The sequence below is a fragment of the Sus scrofa genome, chromosome 1 (genome assembly GCF_054392235.1).
Source record: "Sus scrofa isolate SSC_HxYL_T2T_F1_AM1 chromosome 1, Sscrofa_HxYL_maternal_Yorkshire_Landrace_v2.0, whole genome shotgun sequence".
In the NCBI taxonomy this organism is placed as follows: Eukaryota; Metazoa; Chordata; class Mammalia; order Artiodactyla; family Suidae; genus Sus; species Sus scrofa.
In genome coordinates this window covers 154725232-154740041 of record NC_139383.1, presented here as the reverse complement: position 1 = coordinate 154740041, position 14810 = coordinate 154725232, and the positions used below count along the sequence as shown (strand labels likewise).

Here is a 14810-nt window from a genome sequence, read left to right as displayed (position 1 = left end):
TATTGAAGGCTCAGATGATAGTTTTAGCAGTATTTCTAAAGACAAAGTGGAGACTTTCCTGTTGTGGCTCAGTGGTTAACGAATCTGACTGGGAACCATGAGGTTGCAGGTTCGATCCCTGGTCTTGCTCAGTGGGTTAAGGATCTGGTGTTGTCATGAACTGTGGTGTATCTTGCAGACGCAGCTCGGATCTGGCGTTGCTGTGGCTCTGGTGTAGGCCAGAGGCTACAGCTGCGATTAGACCCCTAGCCTGGGAACCTCCATATGCCACAGGAGCGGCCCTAGAAAAGGCAAAAAGACAAAAAAAAAAAAAAAAAAAAAAGTATGGAGACTTTAGATACAATGCTACTACACACTTAATAGACTAGCATATTGGAAATACAACTTTTATATGCACCGGGAAACAAAAAAAATCCATGTGACCTGCTTTATTGTGACACTCGCTTTTTCATGGGGGTCTGGAAGCAACCTGCAGTATCTCCTGGGTCTACAGGCACAGGGCTGTTCGTCGCCTTTGGACGTCTCAGCTGGGGGAGGTGGGCATGGGAAGGGGTTTATCAGAACAGCAGGCCACGGATGCCTCCCCCACAGAGTAGCTCTGAGACCTCCCCAGGGAAGTGTTTGTTAGTCCCCAGCTTTTCAGTTTATTGGCTGGAAGGATGAGTTAGGGCACAGTGATGAACCCACACAGCCTTAGCGACAGCCAGTTGTGAACTGATGTTAAAAATGCACTAAAACAAAACAAAAACACCACCACCACACTGATCACTACCTTGTGTTAGCAGGCAGGTTGAGTAGCCAACGCGCAAGTGCAGCTGGAAAGAAACATCTTTGCACCTTGACTCGGTTGTGTTCTCAGAGGTGATTCACAGTGATAACAAAGGCAAACGATTTCTGTGGACATTTTATTCGCAGTCAAAACATCCTTCACATTCATCACTGCTGAACAACAAGATCTCTCATCTTCCTGCTCATCTTTAACTCAGGTCCCTCAATCTCTCAAAATCAAGTTTTTAACTACTTGAGGTTACTGCTACAGCAAGCTGATTTTGTTGAAGTATATGCACTGAATAATTTTCACCCTCTGTTAGCACAAATTAATACACTTTCTTAAATAAAGTTAGGTATTTTTGGTTTTAAAATTGGTTTCTATCACAAAACAACCAGTAAGACACTGTACATCTTTGAGTTGATCCTAGAAAGTCCAAAGCTACCTGACATTTGTGTGGCCTGCTGTCAGCACAGGCTTTGCAGGGGGCTGTGGCGTTGGGCTCTCTGGGGCAGCGTCTGTAACTGCTTTCGGACCCTGTCCCCACTCACCCTCTGTGCTGGCAGAGGGGCCAGGCAGCTTTGCTGGGGCCAGGGCTTAAGGCTGTTATAGTTGTTTTTCATATTATGCACGATAAATTGTGGCACAATAATCATGATACAACAACTGTTCAGCAAAAATAAAACTATTTTACTACATTCAATTCTCATACAAAAATATGCACATTTTCTATTTTAAAACAGTTTTAATAGTACCTAATCCTTTTTAAACTTGCAAGTTAGAAAAAAATTACTAAAGGGGTTGAAATAAATGTGTGAGGGAAGAAAGCTATTGAGAAATAAATGCTCAACCTGAAAAAACATAATCGATTTAGAACAATTTATAATAATAAAAAGGCAGCCTGATGAAAAAGGGAGAAGATTTACTATACCTTCAGTGGCAGGATATACTGTGGGGTTTTAAGGGGACTAGAGCTGGTTTCCAATCAAGGACTATAAAGTGTTTAATGGCAATAATGCTATTTATATAAACTGAAAAAAGCCCTCATTTTCTAGGCAAGTTGGCAAAAACATTGGGTTTATCCACAAGGTAAGTTTCTAAGACACTGTATAGGAACTTCTGTCTCTTTAAATTCAGAGACATTATTCAACAATTTTTAAAAGGCAAACAATTCAAATGAAAACAGCTACTTGTTACATGTGAAGGTAAAACAGTTTTGAAAAAACTTGTTGTTTTTGGAAAGGGACATAAGCTAACTAGAACTTAATTATAAAAAATTTTTTTAAAAGCTTAAGATGGCAGTTTAAGAAACTCTAAATAACAGCCATAGTTTAAAAATCCATCTTTTAAATAGGGATCGAGGGGTGTTGGGGGAAATGTTGTAAACGTTACAGCCATGACAGGCTTAAGCTTTAACCCCACAGCTTTTGGCTCGGCTCTCATCCCTCCATCTAAAAATGGGAGTTTTAGACCAAGAACACTTTTCTGTCTGCTACTCAGACTCCTCTTAATCCTGTTGTCAAAGGTTGGGCATGATGGGATGCTATCGCTGTTCACTGAAATGGCAGTATTTTGAGACAAGTCCATTTTTATTCTCCTTTTCTTTCTTCCTAAGCATTAAGTGCCCTGTCTGCGGGAGGGAGGGGCTTCTGGGCGAGTGACCTGACTCTTGACCTCATTGCTTATTTCCAAGGGAAATTTCCAACAAGAGTTCACCATATTGAACTACTGATGGGGCCTCTGTTTTTGAGGGTGGGTTTCAGCAATGCTGCTGCACCAACACCGACCACCCCCTGTACAGCTGATGTGTCCTGGTGACTTCCAGAGGGACATGTGGCTTTGGGGACTCCTGGCTGTTGGTACGAAGCTGAGTGTGAATAGCCTCTTTCCAATGTGCAGTGGGGCTCTACCTTAAAGACAAATTCTATTTTACTCTGTGGTATTTATATCTTAATATTAATGTCAAAGGCACTTAATCTACAGCAAATGCTTTTAAAGTCAGCAGTGCATATCAATTTAAAGTTAGTCCTATGAAGTTAAAAGCAAACTCATGATTTAAAAACACAGTGATCTGCGGTCCCAAACACAGTGATCTAAAATAAATTATGGTCTTGGAACACACAACTCTCAGGTGTGCTTAGTTAGATAATAGAGCGCAACCAGAAAAATACACAAATACCTGGGGTTTTGGTGGCTGCTTCTTGAAAATATAGTAAGCACTGATTTCCTCATTTTCCTACTGCTTGCTTCTCAGCGTTGCTAAGGCCACTGATGATCAGGGAGCCTGTGGGAGGTGGCTGGGAAAATGGATGTGGACAAAACATGTCACAGACAAAACCTGATTAGCTTGACGACAATAATATAAGACTGTGGGGATGTCTGCTTGCAAAAGACCTATAAATGAGCCAGACAGAATGACAGGACAGGGACATAAATAACAAAATTTATGCCTATCTTTTAAAAATACTGTGAAGGAAGCATAAATCAACATGTTTTTACCTGTTAGTGCAAATTTCAAGTGTTACTCTTAATAGAAAATTACTAGAGCTTCAAATGCCTAGGTTGGCAATTTTAATCCAGAGGAAAGTGTTTCTAGCTCCCTCAGAAAAAAATACTACGTTTTAGTCTTCATTCGCTAGTGTCTCAGTAGATAACCATATTTTGGCCCCACTTAAAAATTTGCTTAATGGCGTTCCTAAAATGCTTCGCCTGCACAGATTGCCTACTGGGGAAAAGGGAAAGGAGGAGGAGAGAAAGTCCGGTGTCCCCGAAGTGTCGTGTGGACCGCTGGAGCGGAAGTACATCCTGCCTTGGTCTGGCTCGGCACAGCGGGTGTCCAGGAGGCCCCGGTGTTGCCGCAGTGTCCTGCTGAGCACATCCACCTCGTCTGCCAGCAGCGACAGCTTGTGGAAGGCCGTGATGAAGCCCCCTTGATGGATCTGGGCCTCTGGGACCCAGCGGAAGTAGCACAGTTTCCACAGCTTTATGTATGCTCCAGAGAGACGCGGCAGAATTACCCCGTGCAGGTCCACAGGGCTGGAAAACCACTCTCTGAAGAACTGCTCCATGCCCCTGTCCTGGCTGTCACTGTGCTGAGGAGGCTCTGGCTTCATTTTTAGTATCAGTGAGTTTCTCCTTGGAAGGAACTCTTGGTCACTGATGACTCCATTCTTTAAGGAAGCTGGCATTCCTCTTAGCGTGGAGCTGTAGCTTTTCTGTATGGAAGAGAGATGTTAGGGTTATTTTCCCGAGATGCCCTTTTTATTAGAAAGACAGTAAAAGTATAATGGTAAATGTAAACTTGGTATTGTGAAAAACTGGCAGAATTTCAACTTTAAAGGACATTTTGTCCTCTTCCTGGTAATACCTGTTTCCATCCTCCTCCACTCAAGTTTAGCATTTTCAGGCCTCGACTCTGCTGAGGCCATAGACTGCATGGGGTGGGGATGACACCCTACCCATCATTGCAGGCCACCGCAAAAAAGCCAACATTGCAAAAAAGCAGGTCATGTGAGTTTTTTGCTTTCTCAGTGCAGATGTTATGCTTCCAATATACTACAGTCTATTCAAGTGTGCAGTAGCACTGTGTCTAAAAACTGTGCATATTTAAACACCTTATTGCTAAAAAATGCTATCATCTGAGCTCAGTTGAGTTGTAATCTTTCTGCAATAGTAACATCAAAGATCACTGGTCAGAGATCACCATGACAAATATAATGAAAAAATTTGAAATATTTTGAGAATTACTAAAATGTGACACAAAGACAAGAAACGAGCAAATACTGCTGCAAAAAGGGCACTGACAGACAAACTTGGCACAGGGTTGCCACCAACATTCAATTTGTAAAAAATGTACTATCTCTGAAGCACAGTAAAAAAGCCAGTGCGGTGAAACGATGTCTGCCTCTCATTTGCTTAAGTGTACATTTCTAAGATTTCTGGGCTAAAGAAAAGCTAGACCTGGCTGACTGAAGAAAGAACAGGAGGAGTGGACAGGTTTTAGGAGATAGACCCTGGGCGCAGGGCTGGAATCTGACTCTTGAGGTGACAACCAGGGCCATCCGACTCGACACCAAGACACAAGGTCAGGGCACAGTCATGTGAGTGAAAAAGTGATGCTCCCTCAAACCCACACTGGCACAAGCAGTGACTGGACTTTAACTACTCTGCCATGAAGAAGAGGTTTTTGGTTATGTGTGAGCCAACATCAGGTTTTCACTGTTAGTGCATTTTTGTAATTTACCTTTGTCCGTTTAAAAGACTTCACAGAACCGTTCTGTACACAAGGTGTGCTCTTTCCAATGTACAAGGGGTTATGGAAAAGGGTGCAATCCTTTGCTGTAAACTGAAGAGACCAGTCCCAAACTGAGGGGAATTTTAAACCCTTTTCATCACCCAACTGGATATTTTTGCTTATAGCAAATTCCTGCAAAATAAAACATTTGAACTTCTGTGAAACAAGGCCAAGCTAAAGATTTTCTCATAACAAATTCCTTTTTGGTAAGTTATTCCTCAGTATACAAATTTTCTGCACTAGAGCAAGCACAATCTCATGGGAGCAGCACGCTCCATTTCCTGAGAAGAGAGAAGCCTGGTTCCCTGCAGAACGAGAAGAGCGTGTTTTCTCCCCAATCACCAAGGAAGCTGAGCCCTCTGGGCAATGAGAGCATCATTACAAGACGTGAAATTTCACTGGTGGGATACCATAAATGTGCCAAAGTAATTTTTATGATAGCAGCATTTTACTCTTTAAGCACATGATCACACATTTATGTAAGTTACCTGTTGAATGAGACTTGGTAAGTGGATTAGCAAAACAATCTCTGGATGGAAATCACTGTCCCCTCTTACACTTTTTCTAAGTGGGTAGCCTACTTCACTCACCCAGTGACCTCGAACATCTGGGCCACAGCTCAGGAGCAGGGAGGCAGGAATCCACTCTCCATGGTCTGCGCACTGAGGCGGGGCCCTTTGCTCACAGGACTGTACCTCAGCCCCCCGAGGGCTCACGCAGCCTGGAGACTTGGCTTTGCCACCACAGCAGACCCAGGCAGCACAATGCTATGGGGTGAAAACCAACTGTCTGGATGTGGAGGAGGAAAGGAGTGGCCCACTCAGTGATGTGGAGAAAGGAACTTGTCCTGGCCCAGCGACAGAGCAGCCCACAATAGTGTATACAGATTAGCTCTCTGGAGGAAATAGCCCCAAACACCAAGGCTCTGCATGGTGGGAAATGATACTCTTACTTTCTGCTCTGTACCATTTAGCATTCTCCAGAATTTCTACAAAGAACAAGAATTTCTTTGGAAATTAGAAAAAAAGGCAGAGACTAAATGTTATCAGGAAACAAAATGCTGCAGTCAGGAGGCCAGGCCCGGCCATGGGCAGTGTGGCCTGAGACCAGGTAGGAGATGGTTAAATTAACTGATGACCTTGGGCACTTCACATTTTCTAATTCAAGCAAATACAACTTAGCTCCTTAAGCACCAAATACATTAACGATTTTTTTCAGTTGTCTGAAATTTCACCATATATATGCAAGGATAAAAATCCATTTGCTTTAGAAAATAGTGTTATTAAGAGCTGAAATCTAGTGAAATATAAACCCCAACCTGTTTTAACAGTCCTTATGAGAGTATGTAAAAACAGTCATCTTTTTGTAAAGTGAAAACTAAAAATATTTATCGCCATGAAGTTCAGATTTTGCACAAATAGGCTCTGACCACTAGTGTGAGGCGGCTTCAGAGCAGACAGAGGAAGCCCTTTCCCGTGGCTGTGTGGAAGGACTGAGAACAGTGCTAGGAGTCAGACCCTCAGGTCAACGCCAGCACCCCAGAGACACATGAGCAGCACTGATGGCTCCCAGGCCCGCTGTGAAGTCAAATCTCAAAAGTAAAGGGCTGAGGGAGTGAGGGATTTGTGTATTTCCTGAAAAAGGCATCTGAAAAAAGCCAAATTAAAAAAACATGACACCAGAGCATGGGGCAGGGAAAGCAGATGCTACACATTTGTTTTTTCTCTCCTTAAAAAATTTTTTTTAAGTGAAAGTATACTTAGCTGACTTACAGTGTTGTGCCAGTTTCTGCTGTATAGCAAAGTAACCCAGTCACACATGTTTACATTCCCTTTCTCACGTATCTTCCATTGTGTTCTATCCTCACAGATTGGACACAGTTCCCTGTGCTGTACAGTAGTCTCACTGCTTATCCATTCTAAATATAATAGTTTGCATCTACTAACCCAAATATCCAGTTCAAACATACTTAACCTTTATTACAGTGGAGAAGTCTATGTGTGAACATACCCTGGCCCACCCAGCATCTGGCCAGGGAGCAGGGGTGAGGAGTGAGCTATCACCTGGCCTCCTGAGCCCTTGGTGCAGGTGCTCACCCAGCAGCTGCGGTCCTGGGGCCTTGTGTTTTACAATGAGTCGAACGAGGCTGTTTGATCTCCTGGCCTCATGTAAACCTGGAAGGGTACTGCGTGAGTGTGCACCATGCATGGCTGATGCCCAGGGCAGTGAGAGAAGAAAAGAAAGCCAAGGGCAGGCAAACACAACACCCTGTGAAGGAGACAGGAAGAGGAGTCCCTCCAGCCCCATCTGTTTTATGGACAAGCAGTGTCCCCACCTCAGGAACCCCTGAGCTGATTACTCGTCTGAGTACGGCAGGAAGAGAGGTTATAGTCTTTCAGGGAAGCACAGGACGTATTTTTAAAGACTTCCTTTCCAAACCGTCCAACCTAACACACCCCATGCCAGTGCCGAGTGTTCTGGAGGGCAGCTGAGACTTGGCTCCCCACACTGAAGTGACCTGCTCTGCCACCCTCTGGACCCCACTCCTGCCTCTCCAACAGCTCCAGGCCCCATCCTTTGCTGTGGGACGTTCCTCACAAGTGGGTTCTCCCTGATTCGACCATCTGAATAAAGCCACCTCTTACACGGCCAGCGCATTTCTCCTTTACAGCCTCAACCCAAATCTGATTCTGCAAGACAACCGGCTGGTGCTTCTGTTCACAGCAGGTCTGTCCTACCACTGTCAGATAGGTGTTTATGAGTGAGAAACCCAGGCTCAGCATCTTCCCAGTCCCAGGCCTGACGGCCCCCAGATGGCCCACAAGAGTGGTCCTTTCTGCTTTTCTCAGTGGTCACTGCAGCATTTACTAGCCAGTCTTGTTGTTTCAGATGTGGGTGAACAGAACTTGTGGTTCTGAAAGGCTCCACCAAGGGCAACCAGAAGCTAGTTTCAGGTTTGGCTTGAGACCCTTCTTCGTCATGTTCTTCCTCTAGGTCAACAAATGGCAACTAGAAGCTGATGGTCCTATGTAAAAGTGACTGCCATGCAGCAGGTGGGGTTCTGAGGGCACCTGAAGCAGTAATACAATCATGCCTTCATTTCATCTCTGAGATTCCTTCTCCACAGAACTCTTCAATAATTCGCTCTGCACAAATTTTATTCCACTGACCCAGGAAATAAATGTCCTCAAATAGGAGCTTATTGAGTACCCATTCAGATAGCCCAAATGTGAAAATAGAAAGACAAAAGCACAACATTTAAGGTGGTTACACTAAGTTACATCTTTAAATTGGCTTATTATGAACAATATGCACCAGAGAAAAATACATAAAAACACTCATAAAAATGAAACAAGTTCAAGGTCCTAGATTTTTCTGTCTTTAGATTATTCCTTCAGAAACTGCAGCTTAAAATGGAAACTAAGAGTTTTAAATACACAGCTAATTGTACTTCAATGCTATCTCAATAAGGTTGTAAAAAATGACCATGGAGCCCCAGCTGCAGCTCACTTACTGTGCTCTGCTTCACACGCTGGTGAGGGGAGTTGAAGAGGAAAGTGCCAAACAGGGGCACACGGGTGCTGTCATGCAGCACGGCCAGGTAGGTCTCGGAGAATTCAAAGGCTGCCGGGTACTGCTCTAGCAGCTGCCACACGGCATCCAGGAACAGCAGAAACAGGGGAGCCTGGCAAACACACATGGGAATGGGGTTACTTAATTTTTCCTGCAGTTGTCCATGTTTATTTCCCAATTTCTTGTTGATATGAAGAAAGAGGTTAACAGAAAAACAGCTAGGCCTGAACACATGGCTCTGAAGCTGAGCTAAGGATACATGAACAGATGAGACAGAGCTGGGTGGTAACACACGTCACAGCCTTTCTTTGCCTGAATAGTATGCCGAGCTAAAGTGGCAAGTAAATAGATGGGCAGGGTGCCACTGTATGAATTGGGGGACACTGAAATATATGTTTAGGCCAATCCTGGAACTAATTCTTTACAACAATTAAAATGCAACAAACAAAAATCCGCTAAAAAGACTTTAGCTTTTGGTTGACCCTGCAGGCTCAGCATTTGGAAAACCTTCTGGAGTTTGAGGAAATAGTTGGCACTGGCCACTGGATTACATGCTCTTCAGGACAGCAGTGGATGACAGCTAGTGTCCTGCCCAGCGCATCCCAAGGAGTCCAGCGCCTTAACAGTGAGGTGTTCCCTGCCAAGGTCTCCTCAGATGATGATAGTCTGTGTTAGTCACTAGACACCCTGAGTCACACTGCTCTCTCAAACAACCCTCACTGTTAGTGGCTTGCAGAGCCTTTCCCAGCTTCACTATGGACCCAAGACAGCCACCAACGCACAGCTGTTATAAAGATGTCCCTCTCAAACTTTCCACTCCTAACACATGTGCCCCATTTTAAGAAGCTATGATATTCCAAGACTGATTTTTCAAAGTAGCTCATGTGCTAGCTGTCTACTTTGCTAAAGAATTAAGTATTTCTTTTTTTTTTTCTTTTTTAGGGCTGCACCCAAGGCATATGGAGGTTCCCATGCTGGGGGTCAAATTAGAGCTACAGCTGCCAGCCTACACCACAGCCACAGCAACTCGGGACTGGAGTTCCATTTGCAACCTACACCACAGCCCATGGCAACGCGAGATCCTTAACCCATGGAGTGAGGCCAGGGATCGAACCCGCATCCTCATGGATACTAGTCGGATTTGTTTCCACTGTGCCACAACGGGAACTCCAACACATTTCTTTAAGCAGTTTTCAACTGAAGAGAAATTCAATAGACAACTTTTTAGAAGTTTATGTACATAGTTAAGAAAATTTTCCTAAGTATCTCAACTTGGACTCTAATCTATCAATCAGTCTTAGACTAAGGAAGCTAAGATACACTGCAATACAATGTAGATGCAATATTTAAAATGCCTCCTTATCTCTTACGGAGGGAACATCTCTTCACATAATGACAGGTTTTAGCTCGTGTACATTTAAGGACTGACAATAGCACTAAGATCTTGTTACCTCCTTCTCCGATCTCTTTAAGTGGTTGCATCTATCCAGGAAAGGGTATCCTGCCATGACCCACTCTTTCTGTATCAGACTCTGAAATCCAGCAATTGTTCTAAAATAGGGATCCAGCATCACTTGAATGAGAGAAGCTACAACGCAGCTCAAGTCTCTTCCCTCCTCCTCTGTCAATAAAATGGAAAGAAAAAGATTAGCACATTGAAAAATGATGAGAGAGAAAGTGAAGGAAAGGCAAATTATTCAGTACTCTGTGCCTAGGCTGCCTTCAAAATCATCCATGTTTGGAGATTTTATTCAGACCCAGCAACTCTAAAGTATTATAGACTTTTATTTACTTATTTATTTATTTTTTTCCTCTTTAGGGCCATACCCGAGGCATACAGAAGTTTCCAGGCCAGCGGTCTAATCAGAGCTACAGCTGCCAGCTTATATGCCACAATCACAGCAACGCCAGATTCAAGCCTCCTCTGCGACCTACACTACTCATGGCAACACGGGATCCTTAACCCACTGAGTGAGGCCAGGGTTTGACCCCTCATCCTCACAGATACTAGGCGGGCTTGTTACTGCTGAGTTATAACCAAAACTCCATACACACTTTTTTTTTGGTCTTTTTAGGGTCACACCTCCAGCATATGGAAGTTCCCAGGCTAGGGGCTGAATCAGAGCCCTAGCTGCTGGCCTATACTACAGCCACAGGAATGCAGGATGTGAACCACATCTGTGACCCACACCATAACTCATGGAACAATGAATCCTTAACCCACTGTATGAGGCCAGGGATCGAACCCACATCCTCATGGGTACTAGTTGGGGTTGCCAAAATGGGATCTCCCCTCCACAGACTTTTAGATCGACTAAATTAATTTAAAGGGAGATGGCCTTTTACATACTAGTATTTTCCAGATAATTAGAAGCATATCCCTCACACTTTTTACATTTCAGTGATATGTGGTAGAAACTTTTTAAGAGTCCATTCTATTTCTGCTTTGCCAAGGATATTAAATATCATGCAATCTTTCTACTGACAACTCCACTGACTCAGAGGTACAGGAGAGAAACGGAATTGTCCACCATCCTGTGAAATGGTGGCAAACATTTCCATCACAACTTCTGTGGCTGGTGACCTTTTTAATGAAGCCAGTAATAATCTGATAGCAAAGCCAGTCAAAGAAATCAGAAGAAAACTATTGAATAATATCCCTTATGATTAAATATAAAAGTCATCAATAGAGTATGAACAGGACAAATTTTCTCAGGAATGCAAGAATTTATCCTAGAAATGCAAGGTTGGCTTAACATTGACAAAGTAATACACCTAATAATGCAGTAAAGGACAAAATAACATGATCGTCTCATTAGATGCATAAAAAGCATCTGTGTGATGAAAATTCAACATTCATTCTGGATAAAAACTCTTAGCAAACCAGGAATCGAAGGGAATTTTGACTTGACTAAGAGGAAATCTACAAAAACCTATAAGTAACATCATTCTTAACAGCAAAAGACTGAATGACTTTCTCCTAAGATGGGCAACAGGACATCTGCTTTGGTCAGGTGTACTGCACATTCCTTGAGCCCTACTCAGGGAAATTAGGCAAGAAAAATAAAGGCATCCAGATTGGATAGGAAAAAGCAATAACGGTTATCTGCAGACAGTGTGTGTGGCTGTATGTGAAAACAATACAAAACAAACCTGTATGGAATCCACAAAATGACTACTAGAACTATTCAATGAGTGCAGTAAGGTTGTAGGAATTCTATACACAATAGCAATGAGTACACAATAAACCTGAAAATGAAGTTAAGAAAACAACTGTATTCACGACACCAAAAATAAAATACTTGGAATTTAACACAATAAGTGCAAGAGTTGTGCACTAAAAACTATAAAATACTGCTGACATGACATGAAAGAAAACCCAAATAGATGGATATTCATTTCATGGGTTGGTAGATTCACTATTGTTACAATGGTACTCTCCTCAATCTATAGGTTCAATATATTCCTCTCAAAATCTCAGTAGGATTTTTTGCTGATCCTAAAAGTTATACAGAATATGAAGGACCTAGAATTACGAAACCAATTTTTTCTTTTTTTTTTTTTTTTTTTTTTTTTAGGGCCACACTAGCAGCATATGGAAGTTTCCAGGCCAGGGGTCAAATCAGAGCTGCAGCTGCCAGTCTATACCACAGCCACAGCAACACGGGATTTGAGCTGCATCTGCAACCTATGCCTCAGCTTACAGCAACACCAGATCCTTAACCCACTGAGTGAGGCCAGGAATCAAACCTGCATCCTCACTGACACTATGTTGGGTTCTTTACCCACTGAGCCACAACGGGAACTCCAGGAGAGCAATTCTGAAAACAAAGTTGGAGTACTTACATGTCTTAAGTTCGAAATGTACCCCAAAGCTACAGCACTCCAGAGAACGTAGTACTGGCATAAGGACAGACATAAAGATCATGGAATAAAACTGAGAGTCAGCAGACCTTTGTCGAGCACATCAACAAAGAAAGAACAGTCTTGTCAACAAATGGTGCTGGGACAACTCAATATATATGCGAAAGAGGTGATACAGACCTTTACCTCACATCATACACAAAAACTTCAAAATGAATCACAGACGTAGATGTAAAACTATAAAATGTTTACAGAATAAAATACAGGAGAAAGTCTTCAAAACCCTGAATTAGCCAAGCAGTTCTTAGATAGAACACTAAAAACATGATTCGTAAAAGAAAAAAATGGATAAAGTGGACTTCATCAAAATTTAAAAATTTGTGCTTCAAAAGTTATCAAGAAAATGGAAAGACAAGTGTCAGACTGGGAGAAAATATTTGCAAATTAGATAAAAACATAAAGAACCTGTATTCTTAGGACTCAATGATAAAATATATAACTGAGTAATAGGTAAGAGGTTTGGTATTTCAAAGGCAAAACACTAATGGCCAATAGGCACAGGAGATGCATTAGGAAAATGGAAATAAAAACTACAAGGAAAGTTCCCATCGTGGCGCAGTGGTTAACGAATCCGACCAGGAACCATGAGGTTGCGGGTTCGGTCCCTGCCCTTGCTCAGTGGGTTAATGATCCGGTGTTCCCATGAGCTGTGGTGCAGGTCGCAGACGCGGCTCGGATCCCGTGTTCCTGTGGCTCTGGTGTAGGCCAGTGGCTACAGCTCTGATTCGACCCCTAGCCTGGGAACCTCCATATGCCGCAGGAGTGGCCCAAAGAAATAGCAAAAAAAAAAAAAAAAAGACAAAAAAAAAAAACAACAAAAAAACTACAAGGAAATCCCACTTCACAACTAGAATGACTACATGCCTCAAGGAAGACAATGAGAGTGCTGGCTAGGGTGTGCTGCTGAGGGGAAGGTGAACAGGGTACACACACTTGAGCACACAGCTTGGCAGTCCCTTACAATACAAATGTACTATATAACTGAACAATTCCATTTCTAGGTACCCCACCCACAATAAATAAAAGCATATGTCCCACAAAGGCTTTTCTATGAATGTTAAAAGCAGCACAATTTATAATAGCCAGAGAGTGGAAGCAATCCAAATATCCATCAACAAGTAAATGGATAAATAAAACGTGGTATTTACAAGACTGGTACACTCCTCAGAAATAAAGAGAGACAAACTGCTGCGACATGCTATGTGAAAAAACTTCAAAAACACGTATATGAGATGAAAAAAGACCATACACTGTATGATTTCATTTAGAGGAAACATCCAGAAAAGGCACATCTAGAGACAGAAAGCAGGTTAGTGGTTGCCTAGGACTGGGAAACAAGGAATCTTTCCAGGGTGATGGAAAATTTCTAAAACTGGACCCTGTCTATTTACTAAAAATTATGGAATCACGCATTCAGTACAGGTAAACTCTATAATATATAAACTACACCTCAAGAAACTATAAATACATCTAAAAAAATGTTAGTAGAATGCAGGCTCAGTATCTCTTCTGAGGCATTTTATGTTACAACAATTGCATAAAGGAATGTGCGAAGTAGGGTTTGGCAGCAGGATGAGAATCGCCACGGCTGAGAGAGAGGTCACTGGAGGGCTGGGCTCTGTATGCATTTGCAAGTTACACTCCAAATGCATCGGTTAAGCGTTTCTTTTTGCGTTTGTTTTTTTTCCCCCCTAAGGCTTGTTTTTTCACATGATTTTGTTAAAGCCAGTTAAATGTGGCAGTTGGTAACCATATTTCTGTAAGCTTCAGTAGCAGAGCATATTCATAAACTATGCAATGTGAATATATTATAAAATCAGGTGGTTCATGGTTTATTAAACTTCATCTGTAAGCTTAAAAATTCTACTAGCTGTAAAGTTACTTGACATACAATTATCCTTTGCTTAAATGAAAGATTTTCTCCATATATAGGAGAAAAATTTCACAGAGGACAAATAATGTGACTCCTTTCTCTTCTTCTACCAAGGATTCTGTGTCACTATTTTATTCTAATGATATGTGGGGTCTGTAGTGTATGTGATGGCACTGCAGTAAGTAAGAGGTAGCTAAGATGCATGTAATGTCTTGACTGCGGATCACAGTCAAGCTGGCTGGCACAGGGACCAGTGTGTTCTATAATGAATTACCTTGTAGGACTACAGACAGACGTTTGCTTTCCAGCATGTACACAAGTTCTGCTGAATGTTTAAGGAATGCCCTGGAAAGAGAAAGGGAAAAATATTGTTAAAA

At 42.4% G+C, this 14810-nt stretch overlaps 2 protein-coding genes across 13 annotated transcripts in view; one reads left to right on the top strand and one right to left on the bottom strand.

Moving 5' to 3' along the window:
• Window positions 1–5227, top strand: part of FAN1 (FANCD2 and FANCI associated nuclease 1) — a 48130-nt gene extending 42903 nt beyond the window's left edge. For all 9 annotated transcript variants that reach the window (XR_014815430.1, XM_084976386.1, XM_084976391.1 and 6 more), the window contains one exon: window positions 3487–5227. The gene's annotated coding sequence lies outside the window, so the exon portion shown is untranslated. The remainder of the gene's footprint in view (window positions 1–3486) is intronic.
• The window catches only part of MTMR10 (myotubularin related protein 10), a 50480-nt gene continuing 36561 nt past the window's right edge, over window positions 892–14810 (bottom strand). For all 4 annotated transcript variants that reach the window (XM_003121665.5, XM_084976523.1, XM_084976529.1 and 1 more), the window contains 5 exons: window positions 14708–14778; window positions 10088–10257; window positions 8578–8748; window positions 5013–5195; window positions 892–3984 (listed from right to left, as the gene is read on the bottom strand). In XM_003121665.5, the coding sequence (XP_003121713.1) occupies window positions 3391–3984; window positions 5013–5195; window positions 8578–8748; window positions 10088–10257; window positions 14708–14778 (1189 nt within the window). In that variant the 3' untranslated portion in view covers window positions 892–3390. The remainder of the gene's footprint in view (window positions 3985–5012; window positions 5196–8577; window positions 8749–10087; window positions 10258–14707; window positions 14779–14810) is intronic.